General features: G+C 41.9%; 3 protein-coding genes across 13 annotated transcripts in view; 2 read left to right on the top strand and 1 right to left on the bottom strand.

Moving 5' to 3' along the window:
- Nucleotides 1-2508, top strand: part of LOC101065854 (mRNA decay activator protein ZFP36L1) — a 3503-nt gene extending 995 nt beyond the window's left edge. Inside the window, exon 2 of one of the 2 annotated variants that reach the window (XM_029844064.1) lies at nucleotides 145-2508. In XM_029844064.1, coding sequence (XP_029699924.1) covers nucleotides 145-1377 — 1233 coding nt within the window. In that variant the 3' untranslated portion in view covers nucleotides 1378-2508. Of the gene's footprint in view, nucleotides 1-141 lie in introns of both variants that reach the window. The other variant, XM_011618140.2, reaches the window with a different exon arrangement.
- Nucleotides 2509-4593: 2085 nt separating this feature from the next.
- trappc6bl (trafficking protein particle complex subunit 6B, like) lies at nucleotides 4594-7751 on the bottom strand. Of its 6 annotated transcripts, none has more exons than XM_029843631.1 (7): nucleotides 7507-7751; nucleotides 7167-7264; nucleotides 6987-7054; nucleotides 6801-6918; nucleotides 6424-6507; nucleotides 6119-6212; nucleotides 4594-5595 (listed from the first exon to the last, which is right to left on the bottom strand). In XM_029843631.1, exons 2-7 carry the CDS (start codon nucleotides 7260-7262, stop codon nucleotides 5561-5563), a joined length of 495 nt encoding a protein of 164 aa, XP_029699491.1. In that variant the 5' UTR covers nucleotides 7263-7264; nucleotides 7507-7751; the 3' UTR covers nucleotides 4594-5560. The 6 variants fall into 6 exon arrangements, with proteins under 6 accessions (XP_029699491.1, XP_029699490.1, XP_011616443.1 ...); XM_029843630.1 differs by having other exon boundaries at nucleotides 7538-7751; XM_011618141.2 differs by having other exon boundaries at nucleotides 6987-7069; nucleotides 7538-7745.
- Nucleotides 7752-7845: 94 nt separating this feature from the next.
- bloc1s3 (biogenesis of lysosomal organelles complex-1, subunit 3) lies at nucleotides 7846-15991 on the top strand. Of its 5 annotated transcripts, XM_029843628.1 has the most exons (6): nucleotides 7850-7931; nucleotides 8110-8227; nucleotides 8332-8518; nucleotides 8625-8725; nucleotides 8800-8834; nucleotides 15881-15991. In XM_029843628.1, exons 1-6 carry the CDS (start codon nucleotides 7876-7878, stop codon nucleotides 15921-15923), a joined length of 540 nt encoding a protein of 179 aa, XP_029699488.1. In that variant the 5' UTR covers nucleotides 7850-7875; the 3' UTR covers nucleotides 15924-15991. The 5 variants fall into 5 exon arrangements, with proteins under 5 accessions (XP_029699489.1, XP_029699487.1, XP_029699488.1 ...); XM_029843629.1 differs by lacking the exon at nucleotides 15881-15991 and having other exon boundaries at nucleotides 7846-7931; nucleotides 8685-8725; nucleotides 8800-8988; XM_029843627.1 differs by lacking the exon at nucleotides 15881-15991 and having other exon boundaries at nucleotides 7849-7931; nucleotides 8800-8978.
- Nucleotides 15992-16100: the final 109 nt, after the last annotated feature.

Below are 16100 nucleotides of genomic sequence, written 5' to 3'. Positions count from 1 at the left end.
CAGCTCAGCCCCTCTTACCCTTCTCCAGGGTGAGAAGAATCACCCGTCCGCTTCAGCAGTGACATTAACTTCATGGACATTATTGTAGCAGAATAAAAGGTTAAGCTGTGAGATTTGATTTATCTGGGGTTCTGTCTACAGCAGTTACTGAGTCTGGATCTGAGGGAGCAGAGCAGTCCAGTACCGGCCCTCAGTTCAGCAGCGAGACCACCGGGCTTCATTGGTCAGCCGCGCAGCAGCACGTTGGTGTCCGTCTCCTCGCTTACCTGCCTGCCTGATGATTCGCCAGAAAATGGATTCGGTGCCTCCAGCCAGTGGGGGCTGCAGTCAGAAAGCCCTCAAACCTCCGAGTTTTCCCACTGCTACATATGGGGAAAGTCTGGCTTCTTTGCGCAGCGTTCCATCAGCATGGTGGAGACCAGCAGCGCCTCCACAACGAGCCTGGGGTGGCACGGGGGCGACGTTAAACCCTACCACGGAGACATCAGTGCCACCTCACTGCACACCTGCTCCTCCTCCTCCGCCTCTTCAGTTTCTTCCTCCTCGTCACGCTACAAGACCGAATTGTGCCGATCTTTCACCGAAAGTGGCTTCTGCAAGTATGGAGGGAAGTGTCAGTTTGCACATGGAGCTGAAGAGCTGCGTGACCTAAACAGACACCCGAAATACAAAACGGAGCCATGCCGCACGTTTCACACCATTGGCTTCTGCCCGTACGGGGTGCGCTGCCACTTTGTCCACAACGGCGATGAGGAAAAGCCCTTCTCTCGTTCCTCTTCCTTCTCTTCTTCGTTCTCTTCTTCCTCCAGCGCCATGCAGCAGCCGCCTTCATCTTCCCGCATGCACAGACCTCCCCTCATCAGACAAAGCTTCAGTTTTCCTGGGTTTCCCTTGGCTCCCCAGCAGCTGCTCAAGTCCTCCCTGACTACTCATCCTCCCCCCACCTCTTTTACTCTCACTCCATCGGCCTCTCCCCCCTCCTGCGCAGACATCACTGACCTCCTGTCTCAAGCTCTCCTGGACATGGACTCTGCCTTCGAAGCCTCCCCAGCTCCTCAGTACCAGGCCTCCGCAGCAGGTCCTCAGTCTCCGTTCCTGCCTTCCCCGGACTCCGGTTGCTCGCCGTGTGGCCCGTCACCCAATACCTCACCATCGCTGCGACATAGTTCCAGCGCCGCCAGGGTCTTCTCAGGATCGCTGGGTGTCCGATCACTGTCCTACACCTCGCTGTCCGACCAGGACCAAGATGGGAGCAGCTCCGCCAGCTCACTCAGTGGCTCTGAAACCTGCGGGGGCACCAGCGAATCTGGGGGCAGACGCCTGGCAGTTTTCAGCCAGTTGTCTGTTCCTGAAGATCCCGTCAGTTTCTGTCTGTAGCCTGAACGTTCACACACAAACACACAATGCAGACACACTCTACACTATGACTACACACAGCCAAGGGACTGACAACTTAGACATCTTTCATCTTCTGAGGTCACAAGCTAATTTGGTAACCAAGTCTACAGCGTTCACTTGCCATTTAAATATTTGGTGCCACACAAGCCCATATATTAGTACACTACCACCGAGGGTTGTAATCAAGAAGGTCCACCTGCTACGTTACAATCACCGCCTACTCACCAATGTGATGATGCCAAAGCTACATGTTTGTTACTGGAATGTTCTAATGATGACAGTAGCCCGAGTTGCGTTCAAGAGCTCTCTTTCTCTACTTTAAACAGTGTTATAAGCTGGTGAATTTTTCTCCTCAATAGTCCGAGGTCATGTCTGATGACTGTCCTTCAAGCTGATAAGGTTTTTAAAGTGCCTGTAGTGTTATTGACCAGGTCATGTCTGTGTTGAAGAAACATTTGCTGGTTGGTTGAGGGATGTGATGAGTTCTGGTGATCCGTTTGTGGTTAATGGGGAAAATGTCACCACGATAAATGAGCAAATGTCTTGTTTGATCCTGAGCTTGTGCAGAAAGTCTGTGGTCACTTGTATGATGATCACTTTAATGGTTTGACTGGACAGATTCCAGAAAACCCAGCAATAGACCAAAAAATGAGTGACTTAGATGCAATTCTGCAAGTTGTTGCAGGAGTCAGGTGGACCTTTCCCTGGAGTCCAGCTTTACCAAAGCCGTCTTTTCCTCCCCGTCATCTGTCTCTCAGTTCTCATGCAGTATTAATTTGTCCCGTTGCTGTTTTGTACTGTTCACGTGTAGCAGCCAGGACCGTTGCCTTACCGAGCTAGAACCAACGTGTAGCGTTAGAACTTTTACTCGGACATTTTTTGTAGTTAGGAAGGCCTTTACGTCATTAGCAGTCCATTAAAATCGCCTTTCGTCAACGTGTTCAAGGCCTGTTTAGTGTTAACAGTGATTATCTTTAGTAAATTAATTTCTTTAATTTATTTTAACCTATTTATAGAGGACTTTGAGTTGTTAATGCTTGTATCAAGTTTAATATATTTGGCTTTTCTTGCTTTTTTTGTACTGGAAATAAAAGTTGTTTTTAAAATGCTTTGGCCTTGTTCTGTTCTGTTACCTCGGGTTGAATTTTGAACCCCAGAATACTCATTTGAGTGCATTTACTAAGTTAAACTTGGTTTAAAAAAAAAAAAAAGTTTAAAGTTAAAGTTTCCAAGTCCTGATTTAAAAATACCTGGCAGGTAAAACAAAGGGTGTCCTAAATTCATATGAACTGTCAGAAATAAGAGTTACTAAGAACTAGGTTTAAACGCACACAGCAATGCAGTATAAATATTTGTGGCTGCAGCACTGTGTGTGCATGTGCTCGTGCACTCATGTCAGTCTGCAGTTATGCCATTGAGATTTCTTTTGGAGTCCAGATGTCTTTTGTTGGGGGCTTAATCTGACCAATTGTGGGCTCCCTCCCATTTCCTTTCTCCTTCAATGCTGATTCCCTCCATCCTCCTTCGCTCTTCCTTTCTTCAATTAAATCCACTCGTCTCCCCCAGCAGCAACTGCAGGCACTGGAACCACTGCTGAAGTTAAAATGCTGCAGTTAATCACCTCTAGTTTAATTCTTCAGATCAGGACTTGTGTCAGTAGCACTGGATCATATATTTAATTTGTGTCTTTTACTAGTAAAAACTTATATTCGATGTGTGAGGTGGATCTATTGTCCTTCCACTATTAAAATTGAAACTGAATGAGCAGCATGTGTGTTAGCGAGAGAGACATTCTCTCACTCTGGCTGCCCTGCAGGAGCTGAAAGGCAGGCAGATGGCTGCATTCATGCCCCCACCCCCCCCCCCCCCCCCCCCCCCCCAGGTTAACATATGGCCCCAAGAGACCAAAGTTAGCGTTTGTGTATGTGGGCAAAGTCTCTCACCATGCGTGATCGCAGAGGGCTAAATGAGAATGGCCAAAAAAAAAAAAAGGGGGGGGGGGGGTGAGGGCACAGCAGCTTGAAAAAGAAATAAAACTATTTGAGAGTAAGAAAAGTGGGCCTTGTCCTGTCATCAGCAGGAAGGGCAGATAGAATTAATGTTATTTCTTTGATACTTTGGTTGCCTGTAATAGACTGAAATTCTTTCTTGTTTGGAAAGTGAAATCTAATCTTGGCTGAGGGATGATGATGGATTTGGATTTCCTTTGCATATCTACGCTGGGTGAAACTTTCGTTTTTGTCATTTGAACTTCAGCAGTTGTGATTTGGCAGTTGTGATTAAGGCCTCAGTTCCTTTGCTTCACCACTCGCTTCGTGAGTAAATGGCCACCAAAACGAACAACTTAATCTTACAAAAATTGAGTAAATTCCACATTGCTGCAGTTTTTCAAATGAATGTATTGAAATAGGATTATAGTGGCAAAATGTTCTTTGATGATTAGAATGTCTTATTTTTGCACAAATTGATAGCATTTAAGAGCTTCACCTATTCTTCAACAAGCAAAATATCATATTATGAAATAAACTGAATTTGAGCCACTCGGGGAGCCTGAACACTCCATCAGCCCTACAAAAGAGTATAACAGCCCCCCTCAGCTTCTCCTTTATTTCCTCAGGTTGCTGAAAATTCTCCCTTCTCTTTTTTTGCCTCCTCTCACATAGTGAATGTACTGGTGATATTGTGGGACAGGGTGGAGCAGCATGGAGAGGAGGGGGCTTGAGCGAGCAGGACAAAACGCTTGTTGATGAAGCAGCAGCATTCAGCCTGACCGTCCCTGAGAGCTCCACATTCTTGCTAAACTCTCTCTTAGGTGCTGATGAAAACTCCTCCTCATCCTCTCCTTTATTCACTCTTTCTCCCCCCACAATACCATCGCCCAGCTCCAAATCTACCAACACTGCCTGCAGCCTCCTGTAGAGGTTCTTGATTCACTCCAGCTCTGTGACTGTTCTCTTCTCCCCCCTCCCAGGCATCCTCTCAAAAGAATTACTTTTTTCTGCTTTTCGTTTCCAGAGACGATTTGGGAGTTTAATGGTTTGCAACAAATGGCTGAAAGAGTGTGTTATGATTTGGTGCCATGCATTAACACGGATGCTAACAATCATTTCCTGTAGTTGTTTTTTCCTCCCAACACCTTTTAAAGTTTACATGCATTCTGAGAACAGCAAATAATTATTATTCTCCAACACCAGAGAACATCCCACACAGAGCAACTTTAATAGACAAAAAGGTGACAATTGTTTCAAAATGGGCTATTTTTACTTTTCACTACTGATGGCAGCTCAAAAAGTCACATATTTAAACTGGACTTACAGAGAATCAAGTCAGTGCAATACAATCAATGTCCCTCACCAAAAATGCAACAAACTTGGTGCAATGCAAAGTTTTGCCTAATAAGAAAAAGCACTGATATGTAGCACAAGCTCCTAATACATATTAAAGATATACATAGTAGAAGTCTGTAAGCTCAAGGAAGTAAATATATGAACGGATGTTATTTTTTACACGCGTAAATGTTGACCGTAAATACATTTGTCTATCAGAACTTGCCTGCTAAATTCATATAACCGTGAAATGTCTCCCTTTAGTGGCGGTGGGGCGAAATGCAGCGATGTTTGTTTTCAGTCAAATGTAACGTTGACAAGGTTAAAAAAAAAAAAAGAAAAAAGAAAAGACTGTCACAGTTTCACCCAGATTTTCAAATGATTTAGAACAAACCAAATGCATTGAAATATACATGAAAGACATTTAAAGCCTGTACATTTAAATTGAAATGTTCTGAAAAGAACCAAACATTCCCAGGTTACAAAAATAATAACCAGTAAAAATTGTTAACAGACCAACATGCAGGGATTCGGCTCCAGTGTAAAAAGATAGAAAATGACTAGAAATTGACATTTATTTGAATCATAATAATGGCATAGCAATGACCAATACTGGAGCTCTTTTTTTTTTTACCATCAAATGAACTGGGAGTTGAATAACTTCCAGCATATTTGGATCATCCAGCTAAAGCACCGTTTTGAACCTTTCATTTTACAAGTCTTGTTCTTTAAAACAACTGGTGGAACCTATAGGATAAAATCCCAACATGTTTCACTTGGAAATTGTGGAAAAGCAGGGGGTTTTGTTCATCAGCAGCATTAGGCAGCAGATAAGGCTAACTCAGCTTCTGGATCACTACCTGGAACTTACCTAGAAAGACAAAAACAACAAAAAGGAGTTATTCTTTAAGCTATTAAGGAACTCCTGCATAAACATGTTTATCACTTCCATCTGCAATCTGCATCTTTTGCTTGTTTTGGTCAACAATCCTAATCCTAATACATTTGGGACAAAAGTAGTCATATATACAGCTGAGTACAATTATGGCACAATTTGAACTGGTGGGTACTGATGTGTCCCACATGGGCAACAGTGAAGCAATGTAGCTTATCAGTAAATTAAACTTTAAAGGGAAACCTGATACAGTGGGGGGTAAAACACATGATGATCTTAACTGTTTGTTAAAAAGATGACGCCGCCTCCAGCTCCATTCCCTACTGTACCAGTGCTTTAATTTACCAACAGAAGGGTAAAAGTAATAAACATACAGCATGATTAGGTACTAAACCGGTCAGTTGTTCTGAGAAACCGTCCCCAATAATCGGTCCCATATCATTGGCTATTGAATTGTTAGCTGACTTTCAGTGTGATGTTGCATCATGACAGAACTCACATGAGGGCATGATGGAGACTTCGGCTGTTACCACACTTTCTAGACCGAGGTTACACAATGCTCCTCTCACCACACCACAGGAAAAAGCCAGGTACTGAATTAAAATCACGCAGAGGCACAATCATTTCAACAACAATGACAACCCCATACTCCATTTTAGTAGATTGTTTTTGTTGGCATGTGCACTGCCATATATAATGGCTATATGTTGTCTAGTATGTAGAAGTGTGTTATTCTTTTAGCAAAAATGTACATCTTGGAAATCATTGAATTGTGTCCATGCGAGAGTAAGAAAGGGTGCTAACCTTCGGTGCTTGATCCAGGTACTGTTTCCCACTGGAGAGCGGAGTGAGCAGAGAAAATTTGTTGTCCTGAAGAACATAGGTGCCCTGTGGAAAAGGACTGATCAAGAGCCCATTGTGTGTTTGAGCTACAATTATAAATCCATGAGCACTTTCTGGAACTGAAAGTTTATTAAAATGTATCTTTATTGCAGGTTCAACTATAGTTCACTGGAAAGTCCAATTTCCTAAAAAGTGATAAAAGGCAACGGTACAAAACTGGCAGGAAGGGTCAGAATTCTGACCACAAACACTGTATGTACAAGACAAGTTGTAGTTTCTTTTAAGTTCTGATGCATTCCTAAACTGCAGTTTTGGTTCTAATCTTTTTTTTTTTGTACCTGATGGTTTGTTCTCAGGTTGTCTACCTGCCTCCTGAACACCTTTGTCCAAAAGTCTTTGCAGATGAACTTCATTATGTCCAACTCATCTTTGAAGCTGGGAGAATCCCGAGTCATCCTAAAGGGCAAAATTTCACTCAGGCTCTGAATTTAAGGAGGAATCATCTTTCAGTATGAACATGGTACCTCTCAATGAGTCCTTGTCCCACCCTGAAGCCCAGACTCTCAAGAACAGAAATACAGAGAGCTCCATCCTGGACACAGGAAATCTGGGTAATTAGCAAGAAGTAGTTGTCAATGGTCGAGGTGTACACCGATTTTATAATACAACTGAAAAATATTCATGCATAGTAATCCTATAGGCACCTTGCTGTCCACCTGTTCCTTATTGGATTGCTGCTCCTTGTAAACATGGGACACGATCTCCATATGGAGAAAGTCAAACAAACACTGATCTGCCATTTCTGGTAAAAACAGAATTACGAAAAAATGTAACACCAAATAAAAGTACTCGCAAGAATGTGTGTTTCAAATCAAAACCGCGGATATTTTTTAAACTCGGCCTAACGTAAACAAGCTAGCTCTGTCTACGAAATGACGTTTAGCTAGTAAGCTATTTGCCATTTTCGTCTTAAACTTGATGCTGTTATTATCTGGGTATAATAGACAAGATGAAGGCACACCAAAACCTTCTGATTAATTTTACCTGAAGAATAAAGTGAACAATGTCTCAATACCTGTTAAGTGAGTGGAGGCAGCATAAAATAAACATTAGCCTTGCTGGGCTGTACTCGATATAGTCAACCGGGTACGGTTTGCCCGGGCGGGGTTAGTGGAGTCAGTCAGTCGATGTGGAAAAAGCACGTTCAAATGATGGACTAATTGACATAAGCAACAAAAATCATTGTAATCGAAACTTAAATTCTATTTTGATTGACATTTAAAGGACTGTTGTCAAAGACATGCACGTGTACATTGGGGCATCAGCTTTACACCAGATTAACACAAACCAACGCTTGGGTATACAACCAATCGCGTTAACGATGGTCAACGTTAGCGCCTGACTGATTGGTTGATGGAATCTAGCTACTTCCGCATTAGTCATGTGATTATTGTTTTCTTACCACACAGGTTTGACAGTTATGTTTCCCCCATATTTATCGTAACACGAAGCTTTTAGTTGACATTAACTTATAGTTTACTGTCTGTTTAGAAGAACGTGGTCTACTGTTGACGTACTTAATTACAGTAAGATATTTTCTGCTAGTTTTTAGGGTAATTAATTAGGTACGTGTGTGCATTTGTGTAGAGCCATGTCTAACAGATACAAGACTGTGGTGCAAGGCGAGGCGTCAGAGACCGACTCCGATGATGAGGTTTACATTACCTCCATGCCGCCTCCCCAAGCAGCCTTGGTGGGACTCAAGGTTGCCCTTTATTCTTGTCTTTTCTCAATCATTCTGAAACTGAACAATCAATTCCATTTGTCATTTACATGTGATGTTTTGTCTGATCTTTGATCTGCTGCTAGGTTTCCGGGGAGGCATCTGAAACAGACAGTGATGGAGATGAGGAGCAGCTGGACCAGACCTCTACATCGAGCCAGCAGAGTTCTCTGATCCTACAGAGAGACCTCCCGCCCCTGATTGTAGTCCAGGATCGTCCTGATATACAGTCGGTGGTTGAGGACAGGCCGAGCCCCACGCACAGGCCACATGGTGAGAAGGACAATGTGTTGTAGTATTTGAAAATCCATTTATAAGCCTGGCTTGTAGTGTTTTGAGGTAAAATGAAGGTTCTTTAGGTATGTGATTCTGTTTCCAGGTGAGACTCTCTTACAACAGAAGTTGCAGGAATCTAACACTCGCCTTTATCATGACATAGGAGAGATGGTCCGGCAGTTGTATAGCAGTGCCAGTAAAGAGGTATGTGCTTAGTTGTTTTCAATTACACACTGACCTTTATGAAATTTGGGTTATTAGGTTATTTGTGTGCTCAGTTGCAGGAAGTAGGACATTGCAGGACATTGAAATGGTATTTAAATGATGCCTTACTTGTTTTGAATGAACATTTGACCTGCAAGCATTTACCTTTTTGTATATTAGGTAAATGGTTATATTAGGTAAATGATTTCGATATAATCTCATTAAACTGTGATCGTCAGAATTAATTAATTAATTAATTAATTAATTTATTTATTTATTTATTTGAGTCTTGTCATTCTAAATCAACATTAGCATGTTTGCATGTGGAGTTGTATTTAGTATGTAGTAGACTTGTGGCTTCAGTCTTTTTCTGATGGTTTACTTGAAAGGTGCACAGTGCAACAGCTCAGCTGAATGCGTCACAGGGTGCCATCATCAACGCCTCACACAGCATCAGAATAATCCTGGATGACCTGAAGGCCGTATCTGAGAAGATTGACATCATTACCAGCTGTCAAATATTGCCAGATATTAACATCACTAACTAAAATAATTATACTCCTTTGTAAATAATGTATGAACGTTGTGATTTCACATTTGGATTCAAGCTGAAAGAAATAGCACGGTAACATAGCTTCTGTGTTTATGAGCAACACCAATACAATACAATACAATACAACCCATATATGTAAGAATCACTGCATGTATTCATGATTCAATAGTCACAAACAATTATACAATTAAGAATTTTGTCAATGTAGCCATATGTAATATTGCATATTGTTTTTTTCCAAGGAATGTAAATATATATTGCCCAACACAAAAATAATCAGAATCTCTTATTGACATAGAAAGACGTTTGCATTGTATCATAAACTTGCAACGCATTATCAGTCAGTCTGAGCGCAGGTCAGACAGACATATAGAAATATACCATCACAACTGCCACCAGGTTGAGAATCACACCCACAATCCCAAACAATGCTGAGCATGTGTTTGAAATCCAGCTCAAATCTGATTGTTTCCAGAAGGACCCTGAGCGGTCTGTCTACGTGAAAAGGGGAACAAACGGTTTACAATAACGTTTCAGAATTTTAGGATGAAAAGTTGCTCTAAATGCTCTTTTCATGGTTAGGCCACTAGCTGGAGTCATCGACCATATTCTGAAGAAATACTGCACAGTGAAGCTGAAAACGGAATTTAGTGCAAAAATTTGTTTATTAGTACAAAAAAAACTACCTATGATATATAATATTTTTGATTGTAGATTAAAAATAACCTCATCACTAACCAAATGTTAAACATATTTTTATGAGTATTGTATGTGATGCACATTGTAGAGTCTAATTAGAGTCTTACCTCTGCATCGTTTCCTTCCCTGATGTCTCTGTCTTTAGTTGCTGTGGTCCACTCCATCTAAAACCCATCAAAGTCACAGCAAGAAAGAGCTGAATACGTACTCAAATCAAATCAAATCAAATCAATCTTTATTTATATAGTGTCCAGAATCCCAGGGCCTAACCCCAGACAAGCAATAGTGGCAAGGAAAAACTCCCCTTTAACAGGAAGAAACCTTGAGCAGGACCAGGCTCATGTAGGGGGACCCTCCTGCTGATGGCCAGCTGGGTAAAGAGAGAGGAGAGGAGAGTGAGAGGGAGGAGAGGAGAGGAGAGGCACAGAGCACAGAAACACACACAAAAATACACTATACAACGGGTCAGCAGGGCCGGAGGTCATCATGCAGCTCCGAAGGTGGCGATACCTGTAAATGAAAAACTTGAATAGATTCACGAGAAAAAAACTATACAGGAATCAGCATAACTAGTCTGCTTGATGAGGAGGAGGAAATGAGAGGAGAGGACAGGACAGGACAGGACAGGACAGGACAGGACAGGACAGAACAGGACAGGACAGGAAACCATGACCCAGTGGGGTGACAGAGGCCTGTCAGGTGATCATGTTTCCAGACCCTGGCAGCCTTAGCCTATAACAGCATAGCTAAGATGTGACCTAACGATTAGATGACCCCCTAAGTATGATAATTTGTCTATCTATGACAGTAACTGGAACTACAGATTTAGTAACAATAAGCTTTTTCAAAGAGGTAGGTTTTAAGTCTGATCTTAAAAGTAGCGATGGAGTCAGCCTCCCGTACCTGTACAGGGAGCTGGTTCCATAGCAGGGGGGCCTGGTAGCTAAATGCTCGGCCCCCCATTCTACTCCTAGAAACTCTGGGAACCACAAGTAGACCAGCATTCTGAGAGCGGAGCGGTCTATTGGGCTGATAAGGTATCACTAGCTCCTCCAGGTAGGATGGAGCTAGGCCTCTGTGGACCTTGTAGGTCAAAAGAAGGGTTTTAAAAATTATTCTAAATTTAACGGGCAGCCAATGAAGTGACGCCATTACAGGAGTTATGTGATCTCTTTTGTCAATACCTGTCAGAACTCTGGCTGCAGCATTTTGGATCAACTGGAGGCTTCTTAAAGAGTTGTTTGGACACCCTGATAATAAAGAATTATAATAGTCCAGCCTGGAAGAAACAAAAGCATGAATTAACTTTTCAGCATCATGCCGCGTCAGTAGTTTCCTGATCTTTGTGATGTTCCTCAGGTGAAAAAAGGCACTTCTAGAGACTAATTTAATGTGTGAGTTGAAGGAGAGATTTTGATCAAAAGTTACTCCTAGATTCCTCACAGAGAGACTAGATGTTAATGAGATACCATGTAGAGTGATCATATGATCTAATCTATCCCTGAGAGGTTCAGGACCAAACACCATGACCTCAGTTTTTCCTGGGTTAAGGAGGAGGAAATTTGAAGACATCCAGGACTTTATGTCTTTAAGACAGGTCTGGAGCTTCACTAACTTCTCTGTCTCCTCAGGTTTCATGGATAAATAAAGCTGAGTGTCATCAGCATAACAATGAAAATGTATCCCATGCTGCCGAATAATGTTCCCTAAGGGAAGCATGTACAAGGTGAAGAGGATTGGTCCAAGTACAGAACCTTGAGGAACGCCATGGCTAACCCTACTGTATGAGGGAACACCATGGACGTGAGCAAACTGGTATCTATCAGATGAATATGATCTAAACCAGTCTAGTGCTGTCCCTTTAATCCCAATCACATGTTCCAATCTATGTAACAGGATGCTTTGATCAACTGTATCAAAAGCAGCACTGAGATTCAGCAGAACCAGCATAGAGACCAGTCCATGATCTGAAGCTATAAGAAGATCATTAGTAACTAAGAAGTGCCATTTCTGTGCTGTGATGAGCTCTAAAGCCTGACTGAAACATCTCAAACTGGCTGTTCCTCTGCAGGTGCTGCAGTAACTGAGTCACCACAACCTTCTCAAGAACTTTAGAGATAAAAGGAAGGTTGGATATCGGCCTATAATTTGCTAATACGTTAGGATCCAGTGATGGTTTTGTAAGCAACGGCTTAATCACTGCCACCTTGTAGGACCGGGGTACATAACCTGTCACTAAAGAACCATTGATCTGGTCCAGGATAGAACTGCCTATCAATGATAAAACATCCTTCAACAGGTGTGTTGGGATGGGATCTAAAAGACACGTGGTGGTCTTGGATTTCTGAATTAGAGATGACGCCTCAGAAAAATATATAGGGCTGAAGGAGTTTAAGGGCTCGTTGGAGAACCTGTATGTTCCCACAGTCAGCACATCTGGTGATGGTCCATTTGTTGGGATGGCTTGGTTAGCTTTCTCTCTGATAGCTAGAACTTTATCAGTGAAGAAGCTAATGAAGTCTTCACCACTAAGGGAAGAAGGGATACGTGGATCTAAAACACTGTGACTCTTAGTTAATTTGGCCACAGTGCTGAAAAGAAACCTGGGGTTGCTCTTATTTTCCTCAATTAAAGAAGAAAAATAAGCTGTTCTAGCCTTACAGAGGGCCTTTTTGTAAACTAATAGACAGTCTTTCCAGGCTACATGATAGCTGTCTATTTTACAAGAATGCCACTTCCTTTCCAGTCTTCGCACTTTCTGCTTGAGGGTCCTAATGTGTGAATTATACCAGGGGGCACACCTCTGATTTACTATTTTCTTTTTCAGGGGGGCAACAGAATCAAGTGTGATTCTCAGTGAGGTTGCTGCACCTTCCGCAATAGAGTCAACCTCAGCAGGGCTAAGATTGTAATGATTTATCCCTGAAGAAACAAACAGTGGTCCTGGGATTAGCACAGGGATCACTTCCTTAAACTTAGCTACAGCATTATCTGAAAGAGATCTGCTATAGTAAGACTTTGTTCTGAGCATAGAAGAATCCGTAATCATAAATGTGAAAGTGATCAAAGAATGGTCTGACAGGAGTGGGTTCTGAGGGAACACTGACACATGTTCTACCTCAACACCATAAGTCAGAACTAGATCTAGGGTGTGGTTGTGAGTTGGTTATGAGTTGGTTGGTTTATCTGCTGGAGGAAACCAACTGACTCAACTGCACTGTGACGAGAGGTCAAACTCAGGCTTGTTCCTTTTGTTATGACCTAAAACTTGCACTGCAAGACACCACCCATTCTCAGGTTTTCACAAAGTCAGATCTGTGTGTGTGTGTGTGTCTGTATCTGTGTGTCTGGGTTTTTGTGTCCATCCATTATGCTTAAAGCAGACAGAGCAGCAAAGTGCACTGTATGTGTCACCCTAACAATTAAGATCCACTGCGGTATCATTACAGCCGCTGTAGGAGTGTCATTGAGGGGCCACTGGAATATTCTCTTCAGGCCGTTTGTCAAACACGGTTAGAGGCAAACACGTACAAAGAAAAAATGCCAAAAAAGACATATAATTGCTGCTGGGTTGAAAACCCTATAAATCATCATTCCAGGCAAAATTGGACCTTAATATCAGCTTAATAACCACAACAAAAGAAGGAAATGACATAAATGCATGCAAATCAAATTCCATTTTCTGTCACAGCATCATCCTTGGTGCTACAGCACCTTAAATCTCTGGTGGTGACAGTTATTGGAATAATAAGTATGTGGTTCAAACTGATCTTTGGCCTGTTTCCATTACAGAGAGGGAGGTAGTAGAGCAGAGAAGTGATTAAAGAGCAGTGCCGGACTCTCATAATGAGACCCCAGAGACATGATAACCTGTGATATTCATTTAAGGTAGCAGTTTTTTTTGCTTGTCAAGCATTTTTTTTCACATGCACACAACTATTATCACTACACATTTTTTTACATGCACACAACTATTATCACTATTATCACGGGAGAAAGGAGGGAGAGATTTATACAATCTAACGTTTTTTAGGTGCCAACACAACATCTCTGTGAATGTCATGGTTCACGTCCTGCTGGCCATGATGTGGGCAACTGTTAAACTCAATGGCTGCTGGAGGATTCAGGCTTTGCAGAGACTCTGTGTTTTGGGCACCTTCCAGGAAGCCGCGTCCATCAGGAAATCACGAACAACTGCTGTCACATCGTTACTACCTTCTGACGAAGGTGGGCCAATCTCCAAGAGGACTGTTTAACAGGCAAATAGGACAATGTGTTCCTGTTTACATAAAACATATTTCCATGTTCCTGTGACAGTGGCTCCAGGCCCTGAGTCAGGGAGCACTGCTCATGCTTGAGTTAGCAAACAAGCTAACCACTAAAAAATGCAGCCAATAATGGCAGAAGATGGTGTGTGTGCGTGTGTGTGTGTGTGTGTGTGTGCACGCGTGCATGTTGGAGCGCAGACGGACAGGCCCCCACATTAGCCAGGTCAGCAGCTCTCCTGAGGTGCCGTAGGACACACTGTTAGTTTTTCTGGCTGAATGAATGTGGCTGCACAACCCAGCACAGGTCTGCAGAGGCTGCTGAAAGGTTCCCTCTGTGGGTGACACCATATTTCTCGTGAATCTATTCAAGATGGCAGATGAGAACAAGATCCTTAATCCATAGAGGAATACAGTATTAAGCAAGGTGCTTGATACAAAGAAAATCTTTTATCTGTTCTGCTGAGTTATATTCTAGTCTTAACTCTGAGTCCTGCTGCTTCTTTCTGATGGTATTTTTTCTGCTTTATGTTTAATATTAAAATCATATCCATTAAGAATATCGAAAAGAGAACTGTGTTTACCGTGTTTAACATCACCCGATATACTTTTAACACTCTATCAGAGTTAAAGTTGTCGAAATCCAATAAATTGAAAGTAATATTTCTCCTCTCCTCTCCTCTCCTCTCCTCTCCTCTCCTCTCCTCTCCTCTCCTCTCCTCTCCTCTCCTCTCCTCTCCTCTCCTCTCCTCTTCCTGTTAAAGGGGAGTTTTTCCTTGCCACTGTTGCTTGTCTGGGGTTAGGCCCTGGGATTCTGGAAAGCACCTTGAAACAATTTTGATTGTATAAGACGCTATATAAATAAAGATTGATTGATTGATTGATAGTATTTTCTCAGAAATGTCACTGGCTGACAATTCAAACTAGAAACTCTTCTGATTTATGAGTTGTTACACTATGCTTGTACAGTTGTTTTTATTTCCACTGGCTACTCAAATCAAGTTGAATTAAAAACAAGCTGATTTTGATATTTTAAATTTTTATTGGCATAATTTTAACAGTACATGTACATAAATAAATATCACACCAAATCACAGCAGATCTCACAGCAGTAGATCAATAAAAATAAATACTGAATAAAAACTTCAAAGATGAAGGAACAGGAAGACAGATCCCATTTCAGTACAGCTTGACCGGCCTACAATAAACAGGAAGTAATGTGTAAATGACATGTCAAAAGTAAACATCACAGACTGTTACAATTTTTGCAGAAAATACTGTACATTGGAATCTGTTAAGCCTTAAAGTGTGTGATATATGACAATAATCTTGTCTTTTATTTTTTTTTAAATCTTTTTCAAAAGCCCAAGTCCATTTACCGTACATGAAAAATCAGAATGTGTCTTTGCTGTAGCTGAAGATACAGTCATCTCTGATCACAGACATGCACCTGCATTTGAACCCTTTTGTGGTTGTCAATGCCCACAGCAGTGGTTACATGATGCAGCTGCTTTTGCTGATGCCAGTAATTCTGTTTGAAGTGAGCTTCCATTAGGACAATGATGGAAAATAATTAACAATCTCTCTTTGAGCATTCAATGTGATGTAATGCAACGTCTGTGTGTGTGTTGACAGCAGCAGATGGCCAGGACTCATCCTTCAGGCTTTCCCCTCTCAATAATTACTGTGGCAGTGAGTCAGACGTGAAATAATATCAAACATCTCAATTAAAAATAACTAAAAACTTGACTGTCGTGGAATATTTGGAACAGTGTGTTTTACAGTGATGAGGTTGTCACATTATCATAGTAGGCGGAAGAGTTCCTATTCTGACCTCAAAATGGTGCAATTATAAAAA

The sequence above is a fragment of the Takifugu rubripes genome, chromosome 11, assembly GCF_901000725.2.
Source record: "Takifugu rubripes chromosome 11, fTakRub1.2, whole genome shotgun sequence".
Taxonomy (NCBI): domain Eukaryota; kingdom Metazoa; phylum Chordata; class Actinopteri; order Tetraodontiformes; family Tetraodontidae; genus Takifugu; species Takifugu rubripes.
Note: the sequence above shows the minus strand (reverse complement) of the source record. Positions and strands in the feature narration are given on the sequence as shown.

What these genes read in the sequence shown, in the direction of transcription:
- trappc6bl (XM_011618141.2), bottom strand. Translation starts at nt 7,262, where the DNA reads ATGGCAGATCAGTGTTTGTTTGACTTTCTCCATATGGAGATCGTGTCC. An exon ending in ACCTGAGAACAAACCATCAG is followed by an intron (nt 6,508 to 6,800) that starts GTACAAAAAAAA and finishes CCTTTTCCACAG; the next exon opens with GGCACCTATGTTCTTCAGGA. An exon ending in ACCTGGATCAAGCACCGAAG is followed by an intron (nt 6,213 to 6,423) that starts GTTAGCACCCTT and finishes ATTTTAATTCAG; the next exon opens with TACCTGGCTTTTTCCTGTGG.
- bloc1s3 (XM_003977072.3), top strand. Translation starts at nt 7,876, where the DNA reads ATGGAATCTAGCTACTTCCGCATTAGTCATGTGATTATTGTTTTCTTA. An exon ending in CAGCCTTGGTGGGACTCAAG is followed by an intron (nt 8,228 to 8,331) that starts GTTGCCCTTTAT and finishes ATCTGCTGCTAG; the next exon opens with GTTTCCGGGGAGGCATCTGA. An exon ending in CCCCACGCACAGGCCACATG is followed by an intron (nt 8,519 to 8,624) that starts GTGAGAAGGACA and finishes TTCTGTTTCCAG; the next exon opens with GTGAGACTCTCTTACAACAG.